General features: G+C 39.7%; 1 protein-coding gene across 2 annotated transcripts in view; it reads right to left on the bottom strand.

Moving 5' to 3' along the window:
- The window catches only part of hipk2 (homeodomain interacting protein kinase 2), a 123,063-nt gene that overhangs the window by 86,576 nt on the left and 19,189 nt on the right, over positions 1-17,298 (bottom strand). For both annotated transcript variants that reach the window (XM_015050937.1, XM_015050929.1), the window contains exon 2: positions 10,248-11,376. In XM_015050937.1, coding sequence (XP_014906423.1) covers positions 10,248-11,376 — 1,129 coding nt within the window. The remainder of the gene's footprint in view (positions 1-10,247; positions 11,377-17,298) is intronic.

The following is a 17,298-nucleotide window of genomic DNA, read 5'->3' as shown; positions in this document are numbered from 1 at the left end:
CACACACACACACACACACACACACACACACACACACACGCACACGCACACACAGAGCCATGGTTTTGCAAATTGCACCTCCCTCAGCAGATCACACTCTCTCAGTTTCTCCCCATGCTCTCTGTCTGACTGTTGTCAACGGTCTCAGTTTGTGACTGTCCACATAACGCCACTCTCCCTGTAATTAAACTGCTCTAAATTTAATTTCCTGACCTGCAATAAATTAAGAAAATCAAGGTCCCAAAATGAATCTTTTTGCACCAGGTCTTTATAGGCCTGGCGGCATATTTTCCATCTTGGTGTTAGCTTTTAAATATTCATGTGAGTTGGATGGAGGAGGTGATGAGGGGGTTGGAGGGAAGGTGAGGCGGCGCGCGTTTCGATGGGGGCTGCCCCCTCTCTGGAGCTCCCTGTGGAGGGACGGCGGGGCATGCAGGAATGATGGAGGTAGGCGATCAGCAGGCAGCCTCATGATTTATTTAGACCCAGGTGCACCTGTGCCAGTCAGCCATCACCCTGCAAACCAGTTGATGCCTGAATCCTACATAAATAAGCTAAACATGTTGTTCAATGGATAAAATTAATATACAGTCCAATGTAAAACTATTCACACCCTTTAAACTTTCTTTGTCACATTCCAAACATAAACTCAAAGTTTAAAGGTGACCTATTATGCATCCTTTAACAGGTTAGGATAGATCTATGGGCAACACAAAATATGTTCATTACATTTTTTAACAAAGTAATTCAGAGATAATGAGATTTCAGTCTGCTCAGTTCTGCCTGTTTAGAACTGTTTTATGGTGTCTTGTCACTTGGACATTAAAATTCACACATGAAAATGACTGTAATGATTATACAACTGTACATCTTTGAAAAGCAGAAGTGGAGCCTCCTGCACAACCAACAAAAATGTAGACACTAAAAAACATAAACTTTTGTTTGGGCTGTTTTTGAAGCAGTAGAAACTCAAATGAAAGTATAAAAACGTGCAAACTGTTCATTTTGAATAATAGTTCCAATTTAACATAGGTAGACCAAAGCCAGTCAGAATAAGCAATGAATCAATTAATCGCATGATAAAATGATAACGATATTGATAGTTTCCATTCTGATTATCAATATTTTTTGAAGGGAAATTAATTGGTTAGAATTAGAGAGCCAAAGCTCATGTGAAGGAATCCGTTTACAGATCTGGTTTTTATGGAACATTGGTAAGAAGAAGATCAGTTTAAAGTTTGCTAATAATGTAGAGATGAAAGAAGGTGCTTTGGTCAGGTGAGGTTTTCAGACGGGACAGGAAGTCTGGTCAGACTTGATTAGTTTGGAGTTGTTTTTAAGTTGTTGCTTTTTTGTGAAAAATGTTGAAAATTAAGAATAATTTTCCTGCGCTGCTCTCCTACAGTTCAAGAGTTTTGAATACTTCAGCTACAAATCACATGTCCTACTAATGATTTTCTGACTTAAACTGAAACAGGAGCTGCATTTCAATGACCTACCAAGCAGCATTATGTAGGAACTCCAGGCAGATAAGTCACTACTGTCTTCTGCCATCATTTCCTAAACACACCACCAAAAGCTTAGGTGAGAAAAAAAATCCAGTTTCAACTAAGCCGATCAATAGAGAGCGAAGAGATAGCAGCCTTAGTGAGTCTGAGTGGGCAGCGTGCTGCGTTTTATCGAGGCGGCTTCATTTCCCCCAGCCTCATATCCTGCCTAATGTATGGAAATTGAACTGTGACAGAGAACAAAGACCAGCATCCAGAATAAAACAGTGCGTTGAACCTCTTGTCTGAGCGCTAGCAGCGCGCACACCTGTGCAGCCTGTCAGAGTGCAGCGATGGGTCTATCTGTCTCCTGCATGGCAAAGTTCACATCCATCTTAAATAATTCAATCATTTTCATTCAGAATAAATGTGCGCAGCAGAGTTATATATGTCCTGATGCATATGCTTGACTAGCGGCAGTTAATTAGCTTTGCTGCTACATGCCTGCTGCTTGCTGACTGCTCAGTGGAGACACATGGAAGAGCTGCCCAGAGGCAAATCATAAATGAGAAGCAGGTTATTAGGATTCTGTCATGCATACTAAGGTATTATAACTGCCATAAAGAGTGTAACAGTGAATACACAGAGCGATAATTATCATTTCAGGGGTCTGCCTCTTATTTGCTGCGTCCTGATAGCGATCTATGGCCTTAGCATCTACTGTAAGCAGCAGCCAGACAGCCCCGGACCTCAGCGGTCACAAGCTGCAAATTTATAAATAAGTAATTATTAAACAAGGTGAAAGTCAGCAGAAAAACTAACAGCGTTCCTGTCAGGCTGAAACTAATGAAAGCTCATCTGGGTTAGGAATTATCTGCCACTGCTTGGGGATGAAAGTGTCTCGTTCCAGGTAGAGGTAAGGAATGCAAAACAAAAACCCATCTGCACATCCACACCTCCAGCCCTCTCTCTGCTCTCATTCCCCACTTTTCTTTCTTCCCCACTGTTCAATCATGATAATCTTCTAATAAACAACACCTGCGCTATTAGCAGCGCCACTGCAGATAAGCCAACCTGTCTCTCAGTCCTTCTCGAAAAATCATTGCTCCTCTTTAGCAACCTGATCCCGCTGTTCTCCTACCTTTCTCCCCCTCCTTGGCACACACACACACGCACACACACACCTACACACTTTAATGCACGCTTCATAGAACAGTAACTAATAGCAACCTGATTCGCTGAAACACCCCTTGATGTTTGACGGAGTCCGGGTAAATGTGCTGGAACGCCTGTCCTGTCTGTCTGGTTGGGTGATGCTAACAACAGATAGCGAGATATCCAGACAGGTGGAGCAGAGACTCATTTTACACTCACGCAGCCCAAACAGACCCCATCCAGCTGGACACGCATCTACATGCAGGATATTTAGTCTCCTGCTTTTATCACCATCATAAAAGTCATAAAGTCCAGAGTTTATGGACTTTTGTGGCTTTTCTTTGCCTCAGATGTCACCTTTTACTGATTATGAGAATAACTTGACCACTCGCGATTATTTGTGACTCCAGGGATCTCATCCCTCTCTCTCAGAAGCTGCTGACTCATTTTCATCACAACGACTTCTAAAGGAAAAATATTTGAAACCATAAAACTATCTAAATAAATTACGATTCATACGCAATTAAGTTCATGATGTGTATAAAACAGGGTTCCTAAAAAGACTCTAGTCTTGACACTTTTCTTCGAGTTCTTGGGTATTTTTTAGCACATACAGAATGATTATTAAAGCTACAGCACAGACTTGCGTCAGAACTTTAGACAGAATTTCTTTTAAATTATGTCCCCATTTATCTTATGAGCTTGATTTCTAGTTAGAATAAAACAGGAAACGTTATCAATGCTTTAGGATAAAGTAAGTTGTTGCAGGCAAGTTTGAAATAAAAACTGAAAATAAGAGCTTTTTTTTTACTAAGTTATGTTTATGAACGCTAACCCAAACTGTTACAGTGCTGCTTATTTTATAGTTCTTTTTCAGCTGCTAGGTAGCTAGCAAACTGCTGAAAAAATAGTGTCATCCATCCATCCATCCATCCATCCATCCATCCATCCATCCATCCATCCATCCATCCATCCATCCATCCATCCATCCATCCATCCATCCATCATGTTTAAAATCCCCTATCTAGCCAGCTAGCTAGCTGTAGGGGATTTCAATTGTTTAAAAATTTCCAGGTCTCTACCAAAACACAGAAAATGTATTATTTAATCTTTCAGCAGGACAATGAACCAGAAACTTTTCCAGGTTTACCAGTCACAAAATGAACGGTCCTATCTCGGTTCCCAGACCGAAATCCTGTTGAAAACTTGTTGGCTGAGCTGAAGAGGAGAGTATCAGATAAGAACCAGGACGCTGAAAGATCTAGAAATACTGCATAGAGGAACAGTCAAAGTCAAAATACATTTTTTTTTTACACAACAGCAATAAATCTTCAGCAAATACAGTGTATTATGTGTTTTTTTTTCCTTCAATACTCTCATCTCTCTACACAATGCATGTCCGTGTCAGTGCCAGCTGCCGCCACAAGGCCTGCTCTCAGCTGGACGACATCAGGAAACCTCACATAAACTTAAACAACATCTTGCTGCATTCCACAAATCTCATGGCCTTAGCCAGAGGAGATAAATAGGACAAAAATGTCCATCTGGGACAGGACAATAATTTCTTTATCTGGCACATGATAGCCTGAGCTGGAAGCTTACCTGTTACATAATTAGCCACAAGGAAGGAATAAGAGGAGCATCAGGAGGAGATAGAAGGGAGATTAAGGTTAGGTCAAACACTGATGTAATCAGGACATAAACAGAACAGAACATGTGGATGTTTTATGAAAACTGTGTTGAAAAGCAGAGGAATCAAGAGTCCAACAGGCAGAAACTGACGACCCTGAACACAGCTGAACCCTAAACTGCTGTTTACCTTCAGCGCTGCTTTTTTTTTTATTTGCATGAGTCAACCTTGTGAAAAAATCCATAAGTCATTTGCAAGGCTGTTACAGGACGTATAATGTCAACAGCAAACAATATCTGGGACATCCAAAAAGCAAACAGCTACCGCCATTAATCTCCCCGGTCGGTTCACCTCATTAAACAAAAAAACAGTCATTGTTCATAACAAGATAAACAAAAAGTCATTCAACAGGAATCAATACAGAGCGGGGATGTGACTGTGGTGAAGATAGAGGATAATAAGCACACCTGGGTGGAATCTCCACCCTGTTGGTGAACATTGCTGCTATCTTCTCATCTGTGATCACTAAAGATGGAGGGATGTTATCCTTTAAGCTTCTGATCTCGCTGTGAACTCTGCCCACTAACACACCCATGGTACTCATCCACCACCAGTGCATTTCTCTGGAAGAAATCGTTCATTATGGAGCGCTGAGACCCGACAACACCCATCCTCGCCCTCCACTGGAGCATCAAACCCAGGGTCGCCAGGTCCCCCCGGTCGGGGTTCTGGTGGCTGATGGGTAAGTCTTTCTTTCCTGCCTCCTGTTGCCAAGAGGAAATGAAGGGATGATCTTTCCGGCCTCTTCCACTCGTCACTCCCACGGAAAACAAACAGGACTGTTTTATAACCTGCTTGTTGACTTGAAGCAACGACAGGCGACACCTGAAACAAGGACAGCAACTAACGATTATGTTCCTAATCGGTTGTTCTATAGATAAATCTGATTAATCAGATTTTTCATTTGACCACTTAAGCATTTTTATACCATATTAGAAATACAGTAAAAGATAAATATGAATAAGTAGTTCAATTATTTTGGAAATAAAATACATATTTTATTGTTATATTAACAATATATTTATTATATATTCTATTATCGAATCTGAACTGAGAAAAGATAAAACAAATTTACAGGCAAAGGCGATTTTATCTCCTTTGCCTCAACTGCAAAATGTAATGTTTCTGTTTAATTACGGCAATAAAGAGGTTTTTTCAGCAGATGGCCTTTTTTGTGTCCGTATATTCAAATAATCGATTACTAACTTAGTTGACAATTATTTCAATAATCAATTAATCATGATTAATGCAATTAATCATTTCAATCCTGACCTCAATGTGCTTCTGTTTCATCTTGCAATTTTAAATAGTTTCGACTTCAAAACTATTAAAATGTTTCCCACTATGGTTTAAAGAGGAAGGAACGGGACTTGATTCTGTTGCTGCTCACTGACTGTCAGCTGCCTGAAACAGGACGCCGCACTGTCCTGTTGCCAACTACAAATAAATAAAATAATGTGACAAACACACAGCAGAGGTCATGACTGCCACGGCGCCAACTGCTGTGCAGAGCAAAACAACTGACATTTTTCTTCACGACAAACCGGTTTGTTTGTTCAGTGCTTTTAAAAATCACAGAGGATCACGGTTTGCAAACCAAACCGGCACCACCTGGTTTCAGTTTCGGATCATGTTGTTGTAAAACTGCAGTTTGGAAGTGAAACAACCGACTCCAGGTTGATTACGCACAAACTGAACAGCTAAGCCTCTTATTTTTGTGCTCGTCTATTGAGAGAAGAACATCAGGAGGATTCTGCACTAAGTACAACTAAACTACAACTAAATTTAGCAGATATTTACTTCTGGAGGTTTGCTTAAGTCTATGCATGAAAAGCTGGATAATAAATTTGAAAACACCTGCTATTGATTAACTGTTTTAATCAATAGCAGCAGAAGGAATAATTGGTGCCTTTCTGTTCAGATAATCGCACATATAATGGCATAAAAAGCTTAAAACAAACTGGTATGTTTACATTAAGGTTATACCATGAGAATATCATACCAGTTTTGTTAAAAATAAATATTAACATCATTGAATTTGAGGGTTAATTTGTTCTAGTAACATCCATTCATTTCATCCTGTATAAAAATCCTTCCTTGTGTAAGCGTCTGTTAGTTTATTAGGCTCGGATTAGATCATTGATTTAACTCCTTTGGGTTGTTCTTTGAACTTCTAAATCTATTTCAGCTAAATTAAATAATAGCTTATGTAAACACTCAGTTCATTTAAGTTCGTTTGGATTAGTTAATTGATTAAACTGCTTGTGGGAATTGTTTCAATCTGTGAGTCTATGTTATCTTTGTGAAAATTGTCTGTCATTAAAATCAAAGGCAACGACTGACTGAACTAAAGGAGGATTGCTTTGAGTTTTTAAAATGTCAGTTCTTAATGTGCAGAGTATATTTGCTCAAATGACTCTTAATTATAAGAGAAAATATTGCATGTAAAAAAAATCCATGAAGTCATGATTCCCAAACTGGTTGCATTTAGTGGTATGAATTATTTTTTTCAAGATAAATTCCAACAAATTGACTCATCAAAAACAAAAACTAACTGAAGCCAACAACAGCAAATCCAGAGAACTACTTTATATGCAAGGCAATCATTCCTATTTCAAAGATTTACATTTTTTACTTTCTGGGTAAGAATGGAGTCATAACTAAATTACATCCTCCAAAAAATAATGAGGTGGAATTATTAAGGAGGGTTTTTCTTTCTTTTATTGCTTTCAAAAGAAACCAACTACAGTTCCAAAGCAAATAAGTACAAGTTCTTCATTTATTACTGGTCCAAAAGTCTTTGTATCAGCAGGACATTTTTTATAGGAGCAGACAGAAGTCGCATGCGAGGTACCTCAGGGTTCAACCCTGGGACTCCTTTCATTTAATATCCACTGCTAACTCAGTTCAAGTAATAAGATTAGTTACCAGTAAGATGTCACCAGGTAACCCTGAACCATCAAAGCAGAAGATGCTTTCAGCAAGTCAGTATGTGGAGGTGCCATAACTTTCTCCAGCTGAAGAGGAACGATCAAGAATCAGCAGCACAAGCTTCAGTTTATACAGCTGGAAACTAGTGATCAGGCCTGGACATTCAGAGTCACATAAAGACAATTACAAAGTCAGCCTTCTATCAAATGAAGAAAATTTCCAGAATTAAAGGACTAATGTCCCAACAAGATCTAGAGAAACTCATCTATGATTTAAATAGAAAGAAAGAAATCATGTATGCTTTACATTTTTGTGCTGGTTTTACACATATCTCTACTAAATGTTACCATAGTGTGAGAACTGCAGGTTTATGGAGGTGATAATTGTCAGAAACATGTTAAGAACCACCTGCATGGAGGACAGCTTTAGCTTCAGAAAGAGGAGAAGGGAGGGAAAGGATAAATAATGGAGGTGAAAAAGCAAACATTATAATCCACCAACACCTGACAGACCTCCAGAGCAAATATACACACATCATTTTTTCAGTTCGAAGCAGAATTTCAGTTTAACTAATTACAGCTTGACTACAACCTTTGACCTCAGATGTAGCCATGTTACATTTTTTAAGATTTTTTTTTTTGTTCAACAATAAACTAAGCAAGAAATATTTTATTTAAACAAAGAAAATTTTTAGTGGAAAAAGAAGATGAAAATCACTGTAGATCCAAAACTTCCTTATTGGAAGAAAGGAAACCACTTTACGCATATATTTCAGGCTCAACTGAAGAAAACTGAAAAAAGTTAGTCTATTATGAGTAATAGAAGCAGGATTTATTTGGAAAAGCTTTAAACCTCATTCAGAGGCCACACAAAATCAGTCTAATGGCCCGGAAATGGCCCCCAAGCCACACTTTGGACAACCCTGCTTTTGAGGACATCAAAGTGACTCATGAACATCCGAAACAACCAAACGATTCTTCACAGAAACTCTTCCAGCAGAAAGAAGCACAAAGCCGAGCTGAAGAGCAACACCTGGCAGTTGTGTGTGTGCGTGTGTGTGCGTGTGTGTGCGCGCGTGTGTGTGTGTGTGTCATGCAACAGCTCACACACACCTGCTCTTCCATCAAAGCCAGAACCACACCTGAGCCCCAAACTATCTACTATCTTAACTCTGGCTTTGCTCAAACCGAAACAAAGTTTTTCTGTAGGTAGAAACATGAATTGGGAGAGGGATGCCGGGTCTTCCCAGAGCGTCATCTGGTCCTGGTGCCGGCCCCGCTGGTGTGGATTACAAACACATATAACGGGAGAACTCAGCCTGACCCCTGGACTCTATCCCTGGGGAAACGGGAGCTCCTCTGTGGTGGGGGCCGGCTATCTAAAGGCAGGAGGGCAAATATATGCGTATTAGCGCTCTTCTTCTTCTTCTATGAAGGAGTTTGTCTGGGATCCTTTCAGTTCTCCTCTACTGCAAACAGGAAGCCCATTTTTAACACAAACTTCTCTCTGGAACCAAACAAAGTCACTGCTTCATAAATTCCCTGTGGTCTGCTGCGTCTTTACGAGAGGCTGAGCGAGACGTGAGAAAGCTGAGCAGGACCTCCATAATCATCAAAGTAGCACCAAAACATGCTTGTTTTATCTCATTAAACACAATAAGCAGCTGGCCACTTTACAAGCCTTTGAGTTTTACTGGCCTGCTCAGGATTAAATAAGGGTTTAACAAACGCAGTAAATATGAGGAAAACACAAAGCTGGAATGCAGAGACGATTTAAGCAGCAGCAGCAATTCTAGATGGTTATTAATCAGCCCAACAACGAAAACATTCCCATTAAACAAAAAACAATATACACGCAACCATGAGGAAGAAATGAACTAACATTTGTTCTTTTCTGCATCTTCTCCAGATAGATTTAGAACTTCATTGTTTTTACTCCATGCAAAAGTGTTCGCACCCCCTGGACCTTTTCAACAACTTGGATTTTTAGTTAGAAACAAAGCAATGCTTATTTTGAAAAAAGAGAAAAAATATCTGAAAAGTGTGGCATACCATATATTAATATTCACCTTTATCTGAAGGTACATGCCACCTGTTTTGCACAACTGGTGATTTCTCAGGATTTTTCTTTGACTAGGCCGTTGTAACCATCCTGCTAGAAGGTGAAACTCCACCCAATTTCAGGACTTACACACTTTGCAGAATTATACTCTAATCTGAGTAGAGCATCTTCTTGAGTACAGACATGGATTATAATGGTTCTCAATAATTCATCAATGTTCAGACAACTCAGATTGTTAAAGTGCTTGACCGAAGAGGCCTTCACAGATCAGCTGGATTTACGCTGGTAATCAGTCATGGGCCAATGCGCTAACAGCGTAGCTAATTTCTCGCTTAGCGCTTCAGCATTTTTGCTAACTTTGAAAGCTTTTTGAACACTTAACATTCCTCTAAGTAAATTTTTATCAATACATTTTAAAGCACTCATCTGCTTGGCTGTTTTGTAAACATTCAGTTGATTAAATTGGAAATCTGTGTTGAAGGTTTGATTATAGATTGTTAAGAACCAATTCATCAAGTAGTTAGGCATTTATATTCATGCTCTTATTTTGAAGTTTGTTTAACCCGTGCCAAAATGGCTATAGCTAGTGCCTTAGCGTTAGTTTCCACTAAGTAACAGCATATTATTTAGTGGAAGCTATATTCTATACCAACGTATTATTAATATGTTGGTATACTGCTTTAGTTAGCATAGCTAACTTTTTAGCTGAGCATTAATAACACAGATTTTATGAATTCTGACTGAAATCAGATCCACTGAGCATCAGAGCAAAGCAAATAGTTTGTCTGAATACTTTGTGTTGCTCCATAATGTAAAAGCCCAATAAAATACAAATACTTGTGTGACAAAGGCTGAGAAAGCTGAAGTACCATGCATACCTCTGGGAGGCAGCGTATCTCAGAGCAGGTCTCTGAGGCTCTTACCTGTAGTATCTGCTCTGCAGGTAGGTGGAGCACACCGCTTTGGACACGTGGCTGGCTGAACCAAAGTCAATGACTTTGACCCTGTAGGGCTGACGCGAAGGATCCACCAGCATGATGTTCTCCGGCTTCAGGTCGGCATGGATCAGCCCCAGGCTCTTCAGCTTCATCAGCGCCGTGGCGACCTGCTGGAGCACCGGTCTGATGTACTTGAGCGGCAGCGGGCTGAACTTGTTCTGCTTGAGGAAGTCATACAGGTTCTGCTCCAACATCTCAAACACCAGGCACGTATGGTTCTTGTGCTGGAAGCACTCGTAGGCTCTCACAAAGTTGTAGTCGTCTGCGCTCTCTGTGCTAAGGCGCGCCAGGATGCTGACCTCGATCTGACCCTGCCGCGCGTACGATGGGTGGTTTTTTAGGATCTTGATGGCCACTATCTCATTGGTTCCCCTCTTCCAACACTTCACCACCTGGCCGAAGGTTCCCCTCCCCAAGAACTCCAAGACTTCGTAGGTGTTGGTCATGGAGCAGAGCACCTCGTGCTGCACCAGCTGGTAGTCGCCCTCGTTGTTGGAGCCGCTGTTCTTGGACGTCGCCGTGGAGGTGGCGGTGGCCGCCGTGGCCGCCGTGGCTCCGCTGGTTCCGCCGTTCTGGATCATGGGTGGGCCGTGCTCCTCAATGATTTGCACGCTGCTGTTGTTTTCGAGCTCTTCACTCTTGCGCTTAAGCCCGCATCGCTGGTAGGTGTCCAGGAGGCTCACCGTACTGCGCCGCGTCAGGTTGTGGACTCCGCCGCCGCCTCCGCTGCCGCTACCGCCGCCGCTGTCTCCACTGCTGCTGCCCAGCAGAGAGCCGACGGCCCCCGAGGTGCTGCTGGCCGAGGCGACCACGATGTGGCCGGCGCTGGCCGGGAAGATCAGGGTCTGCTCGTATGGCAGGGAGGAGCCGCTGAGGCCTAGAGGAGCGCCGCCAGTGGCCGACACGTTCTTGCTGCTGTTGTAGACTTTGCTATGCGTGCCGTACCCTGTCATATCCCAGTTACAGCTCTGCTCCACCTTCAGTTTCTTTACGCTAAAGAAGGCACTTGACTGGAGAGTGTGAGGGGAGAACACTTGCACTTGCGAGGCCATACCTGCAAAAAGAGGGGAAAGAAAATGAAAGTGTAGAAGTTAGGAATCTGAAACAGGAGCAGCAGCTAAGAGCTTTAAATAAAAACAGCTTGAGGTCGGAGCAGGTCACTGGAACACAGAAATATTCATTTATTTCAAACAAATCAATAAAACAACAAAATCAAAGAGAATAAATCTTCTAACTCCCACCCCACTATTGTTTTTCAATATACTCTTAGGTCAAAATACTTGCACCAAATTCTTACATTGGAAAGCATAATTTTATATGATATATATTTTCTGCATAGAAGAAGAATTCAGCTTCTATGCACCATAAATCTGGAACAAACTTCCAGAAAACTGAAAAACTGAGTGGCTTTGAATTAAGAACCCACCGTTGCTTTTGATTAATAATCTATGAAACACTGACCAACACATATATCATATGTGTTGATGATTTTGATGATGGCACTCGACAAAATGTAATGTTTGTCTCTGGTTTCTCAGTTTTGTTGATTTTTTTCTAGTGTTTTTATGATGTTAAGCATTTTAAGATGCCTTGTTGCTGAAATGTGCTACACAAATAAACTTGATATATAAATATTTATGTATTTAACTGAATCTTCCAAAGCATCAAAGTCATATAAAAATACTTGACACTCGAAGTATTTAAACCCCTTTAAAATGTTAATTTATCAACACAAAGAGCAGATAAATTACTTTTACCAAATTATTAGCAAACAATCTGAAAAGTGTGGCAAGCATTTCTGTTCAACCTTGCTACACTTTTCAGATTTTTGTACAAAAACAAAAAACAAACCTTGCATTATTTCCCTTATGCTTCACCATTTTTTCAACAACATGTTCACAAGAAGCTCTTACTAAGATTCATATAATACTGGCATTTGTAAGTGAAAAAACACAATATTAAGTCAGGAAGTTCTTCAGATTGCTCAGCTGCTTTAAGAAGTAAGCAGATTTAGATTACATATTGCTCATGCAAACCACCGGGTCATGCAGAGGAAATGCCTTTTCCCCCTTGTTCCCATCTACAGACGTGTGAAAACTACAAGAGCAGCTTTTTATTGGACATTCCACTGAAGCTCAGCAACACAAAATAAAACCAGAAAAAACAGGTTTGACAAATGCAGCTTTGAAGGAATCGTGTTTTCCTGATCCTCCCCAAACCTGCAGAGGCAATTATTGGTACACAATTACTCACTTAAGAGGAGGTGGAGAAAGAAACTATAAAAACAAGAAGAAGGGCCACTGAACTCCTGCACAAGCAAGAGATCCTGAAAACAGCAAAACAAAAGCAGAAGCGAGCAGCGAGGCTGAACTCCTGGGAACTAGTTGCCTCAGAATAAGCAAAAGCTTCTCCAAGCAAACTGCTGCCCAAAATAGTCCCTTCCTTTATCTCACTCTGTTTTCTGCAAACAGACTCCTTTGTAACACAGAAATTATTATTACAACACAAAAACGATTATCCAAGGATTCAACATGGAGACCTGAAATGAAGAGTTTCTCCCCTGTTCCCACAATACTCAAGTAAATAGCCTTCAAACTCTGTTTTCTGGAGGTGAAATTAGCTGCTGGGAACCTTTTTTGTTTTCAAAAATAATTAAACAGCCATAGTTCTTCCAAAATAGGACAACAGTTGTATGAGTTGGGCTCCATTGTGCCGCCAGAGGAGGTCATTTTCAGCCTTTCACTGTTGATGATGATTAATTGAGCAGGAAGCTGCTGCCCTCCTCTACACTTTGATTCAATTGTTTTATTTTGCCACTGCTGACCTCTCTTCTTCCTGCATTTTGAATTTTTTATTTATAGTTTGGCCCACACTGCAAAAAACATTTACACCAAGTATTTTTCTAGTGCAAAACTAACTTACAGGTAACTTTCCAGCAACTTATAGGAGTTTTGTTTAAAGTCAATAATTCTTTAATATTGATGAAAAGGTTCTAGTTCCACTTACAACATGTGAAAAAAGTATTGTTATAAGTAAAAAAAATAAAAATCTGCTCGTGGAACTAGTACTTTTTAAAATCAATATTAAAACATTAACTTAAAACAAGCTCCTGTATCTTGCTGAAAAGTTACTTGAAAGTTCATATTTCTCATAGATTTTAGAAAAGAAAATGTTTAGACAGCAAAAGTTGGATGCCTCATATTGAATATATTAGAAATAAAATAGGAATATTGCAGAAAATAAAATATTTAATAAATATTTTCTTGGTAAATAACCAAGAAGCCTTTTCTTGGTTATCTTCTTGTCATCTTGCTCATAAATATGAGGAAATGCAAATAAAACAACATATTATATAACATATTAGATAAACAACATATTAGTTACAAAAAAAAGGTATTAGGCTTATAAATAAAGTGTGATCTCATGAACCAACTGATAAACGTTTTATTCAAAGTAATCATTTAAAATTTAGTGACAAAAATACTAGAAATAATGCATAAAGCTTTGAAATAATCTTTCTGGAATTTAGAAGCTATTAAAGTTAAGACAGAGTAAATATAATTCATGAGTTTTGTTAATATTTGAACATGATAAAGAGAAAAGTAAAGTCTAGATGTGTTTCTGTTATTGGTGTGAAAATGTGGAATGAATTCAATGATGAACTCAAATTATCTGCTTTTTGGTGAGCTTTAAGAGCCCTAAAATATAGATTTATAAATTATATTTTATTTACCAAAATAAAGTGAATCTGAATCAAATTTACTAAGATATTTACACCAGCATATTTGAAAAGAATTTGTATTTTTGCAGTTTGACTCCAGCCGTTAGTGGTTATCAGGACTGAAGGTGCTTTAGAAATGAAGGCGCTTTAAATTAGACCTTCTTCTTCCTGCTTTCTGTCGGTTCTTTCCGTGAAATCGACACGTCTGCGCAGCGCCGTCTGACTCCTCCAGAGAAGCAGTGAAGAACGTCCGCAAGGCTATTAGGGTCAAGGCTCTCTGCTAATCACATAAGCCCTGAAGGCCAGATGTCACTCCTTGGATTACCAATTCCTGCGCCTGGACTTTAACGCTAAAAATAATTTGAATGATGGTTTGCGTCAGAGAACGGTGTGACTGAGCGCGCCGGCAGGATAATCGCAGGCGCAGAGTGACGGACGGCCGGTGTGGAAACTGCCAGGGTGATTATGGATGGCTCTGGTTTTATGAGGCTAGCCAATCTTTGCACACAAATTCCTGCTCAGCTCTGGTCACTCATTGACCCGCGGTCAGAGAGATGCTTGCCTATTCAGGTGCAATGAACTGTGGCCGATATGTGTCATATTAAAAAGAAATAGAAAGCAAGTCAAAGCAAGTAGGTTTACATTAAAATATATGAAAACAGAATAAAGAATAAAATAAAAATACTGTACAGCAGAGGTGTCAAACTCTTTTTCATTTCAGGCCACATCAAGATCAAAAATGTCTTTAAAGAGCAGGTTGTGGCAGAAAGTATTGATAAATACCATCAAGAATTTCTTGAAGTAGCAGTATTGCATATTTTGAAGGCACATAGTTTGATTTTATAGCACAATCAAGTAACTATGTCACCTTCAGGTATAAAAATATGAAATATGACAATAAACAAATTTGACTTTGTAATTTAACACCTTGAAATTGGACCTCTGTCTCTTTAAGAAACCAGTGCTCTTTCTGAAACTCCACCTTCAGGAAATCATCACAACATGGGTCTTTTATTAACCCTTTAGCAACATTTTTACCAGCTGAGAAGAAACTCTCATACTGAGCTGTTCCGAAGAGTGTTTGCTAATTGCTGCTAGCTAGTCTGAAGGAGCTGAGTGGCAGAAGCTCAGAAGCATGCACACTGCAGGACAGCTTTATGGCTATCCTGCAGCCATAAAGCAAAATATTGAAGGAATTGAAAAAAATTACACAAAAAAGACAGAATCCTAAACAACTTATTTAGACAGTTTATTAGCATAAAAAAGTTGATTTCGATGTTAGTTATCAACTGCCAAATTCTCCAGAAACAGAACAAACTCACAGAAAACTGCAAAACAGCCAAAACACTGAGTACATTTATATCCAGACTAAAAGCCCACCGGCTTAGAGTTGCTTTTGAAACATAATATAATGTGTAATGATGACACTTGACAATTATTGTCTACGACTTTGTATTTTTTTGTGTGTTGTTAAGATATAAAGCACTTTGAACTGCCTTGTTGCTGAAATGTGCTATAAAAATAAACTTGACTGAAACTTGATTGATTGAGTTCCATTTTAAAATGTGTAAAAACTAAAAACAACAGTGGAAATGCTTGTAAACACTTACTGGGAACATTTATGGTTATAAAGTTTTACATCTACTCAAAGGAAGGATCTCCTAAAATGCTCCTTTGTGCACATCGTATGCAACAGTCTGTCACCGAAGGAGCTCCACAGAGTTCTTCAGTCTCTGTCCACTTGTTTTTGGTTGAGGTGCCATTGATCAGTCGATTTGAAATTTTCCCCCACAATAAAAGAAAATGCTCATGACTGAACTGGAAACCCAGCTTTGAGAGAAAAGCTGAAGGTTTCCGAATCAGCAGCAGCTTGAAAGCCTGGTGCAGAACACAGATAAGTAATTAAATGAACCAACCGTAAGAGGTCAGATGGGTGGAATGTTATCTCATGACAACATTCACAGGCAACAATGGGACCAATTATAGTTTGTTGGGAATGGAGCTCCGGTTCTCATGAATCCATCTTCACCAAACTTACAGTTCCAACATATTTATGATCTCAAACCCTCCGTGCGATCTGAAATCTATGCTTGAATTTCTGAACTCCAAAGATCCATTGTTGCACTTTTACAATGTTGGAACGCCTTCAGTAGCCAAGGCTTTCCATTTAGCATACCTAAAGGAGCATTGTGAGTCCCACACACTGCAATTAAGCATACCAGAGAGGCAGTTCGCTGCGTTGAGAAGCAGCATGTTGAAATGATAATAGTCAATGTTTTCAGAGAGATTACTTCTCTGTCAGGGGTTGGTTAATCTTCTTTTTGGGGAGGATCAGCGTGGAGTGTAAGGGTGAGGGAGGGGAGGAGAACGGAGACGAAGAGGGAGGTCATGAATGGCCGCTGACGGCTTCTGTTTGCTGTCTTTTATTAAACTCGTCTATATTAAGTTCCTGACAGCGAGAGCAGCACTGAGGACAGCTTCAGACGCCACTAAATATGCAAAGTGAACAGAAATAGTCATAAAAATGAACAAAATAGCCTAAAAGATCAGAGCAATTTACAGTTTAAAAAGCAGAACGATGCATAACTGTTTCACCGGAGGAACTGTTCGATGTTCGGTCGACAACCAGAGATCGAATGTAGGAACATCAGAAATCACCTGGGAGACGCCAGACTCCAGTCTGTTCAGTGTCTCCAGGCTTAGATATATTTAACCAACTTCTTGAGGCTTAATGGCTCCTGACACCAGAGGAAATACTCTGATGACCCCGTCTCTCTTACTGGACGTCGGAGCGTCATCAGGCTTTGGAGGAAAAGGGGGGTTGGTCCAAAACGTTGGGTAATGAAATGACTTCTGACTGTCTAGACAAAGCATTATCTCACCCTTTGCTCCTGTTTTCATGCACGCTTTGCTTTCTGCACCGTAAAGCCTAAAGAGAACCGACCCAGATCTCACCTGATGCACACTGTGAGGATTTTAACACTTGCAGAATATGTATGGGGGAATTTTAGTGCCATAATCCAAGAGCAGAAAGCAGTCTGAAAGCAGGTTTTCATGTCTTTTGCTCTCAAAACTTGTAATACTTTTGCGTACATTTTTATTTTGAAAGCCAGACTTCATGTCTTTCTTCTCAAAACTTCTCCTCGCACTCAGACATAGTCTCTGGATTATGGCAGAAAAATTCCATCATATATATATATATATATATATATATATATATATATATATATATATATATATATATATATATATATA

Source organism: Poecilia latipinna, unplaced genomic scaffold (genome assembly GCF_001443285.1).
Source record: "Poecilia latipinna isolate Pla-1442-1.1 unplaced genomic scaffold, P_latipinna-1.0 Scaffold50, whole genome shotgun sequence".
NCBI lineage: Eukaryota > Metazoa > Chordata > Actinopteri > Cyprinodontiformes > Poeciliidae > Poecilia > Poecilia latipinna.
Note: the sequence above shows the minus strand (reverse complement) of the source record. Positions and strands in the feature narration are given on the sequence as shown.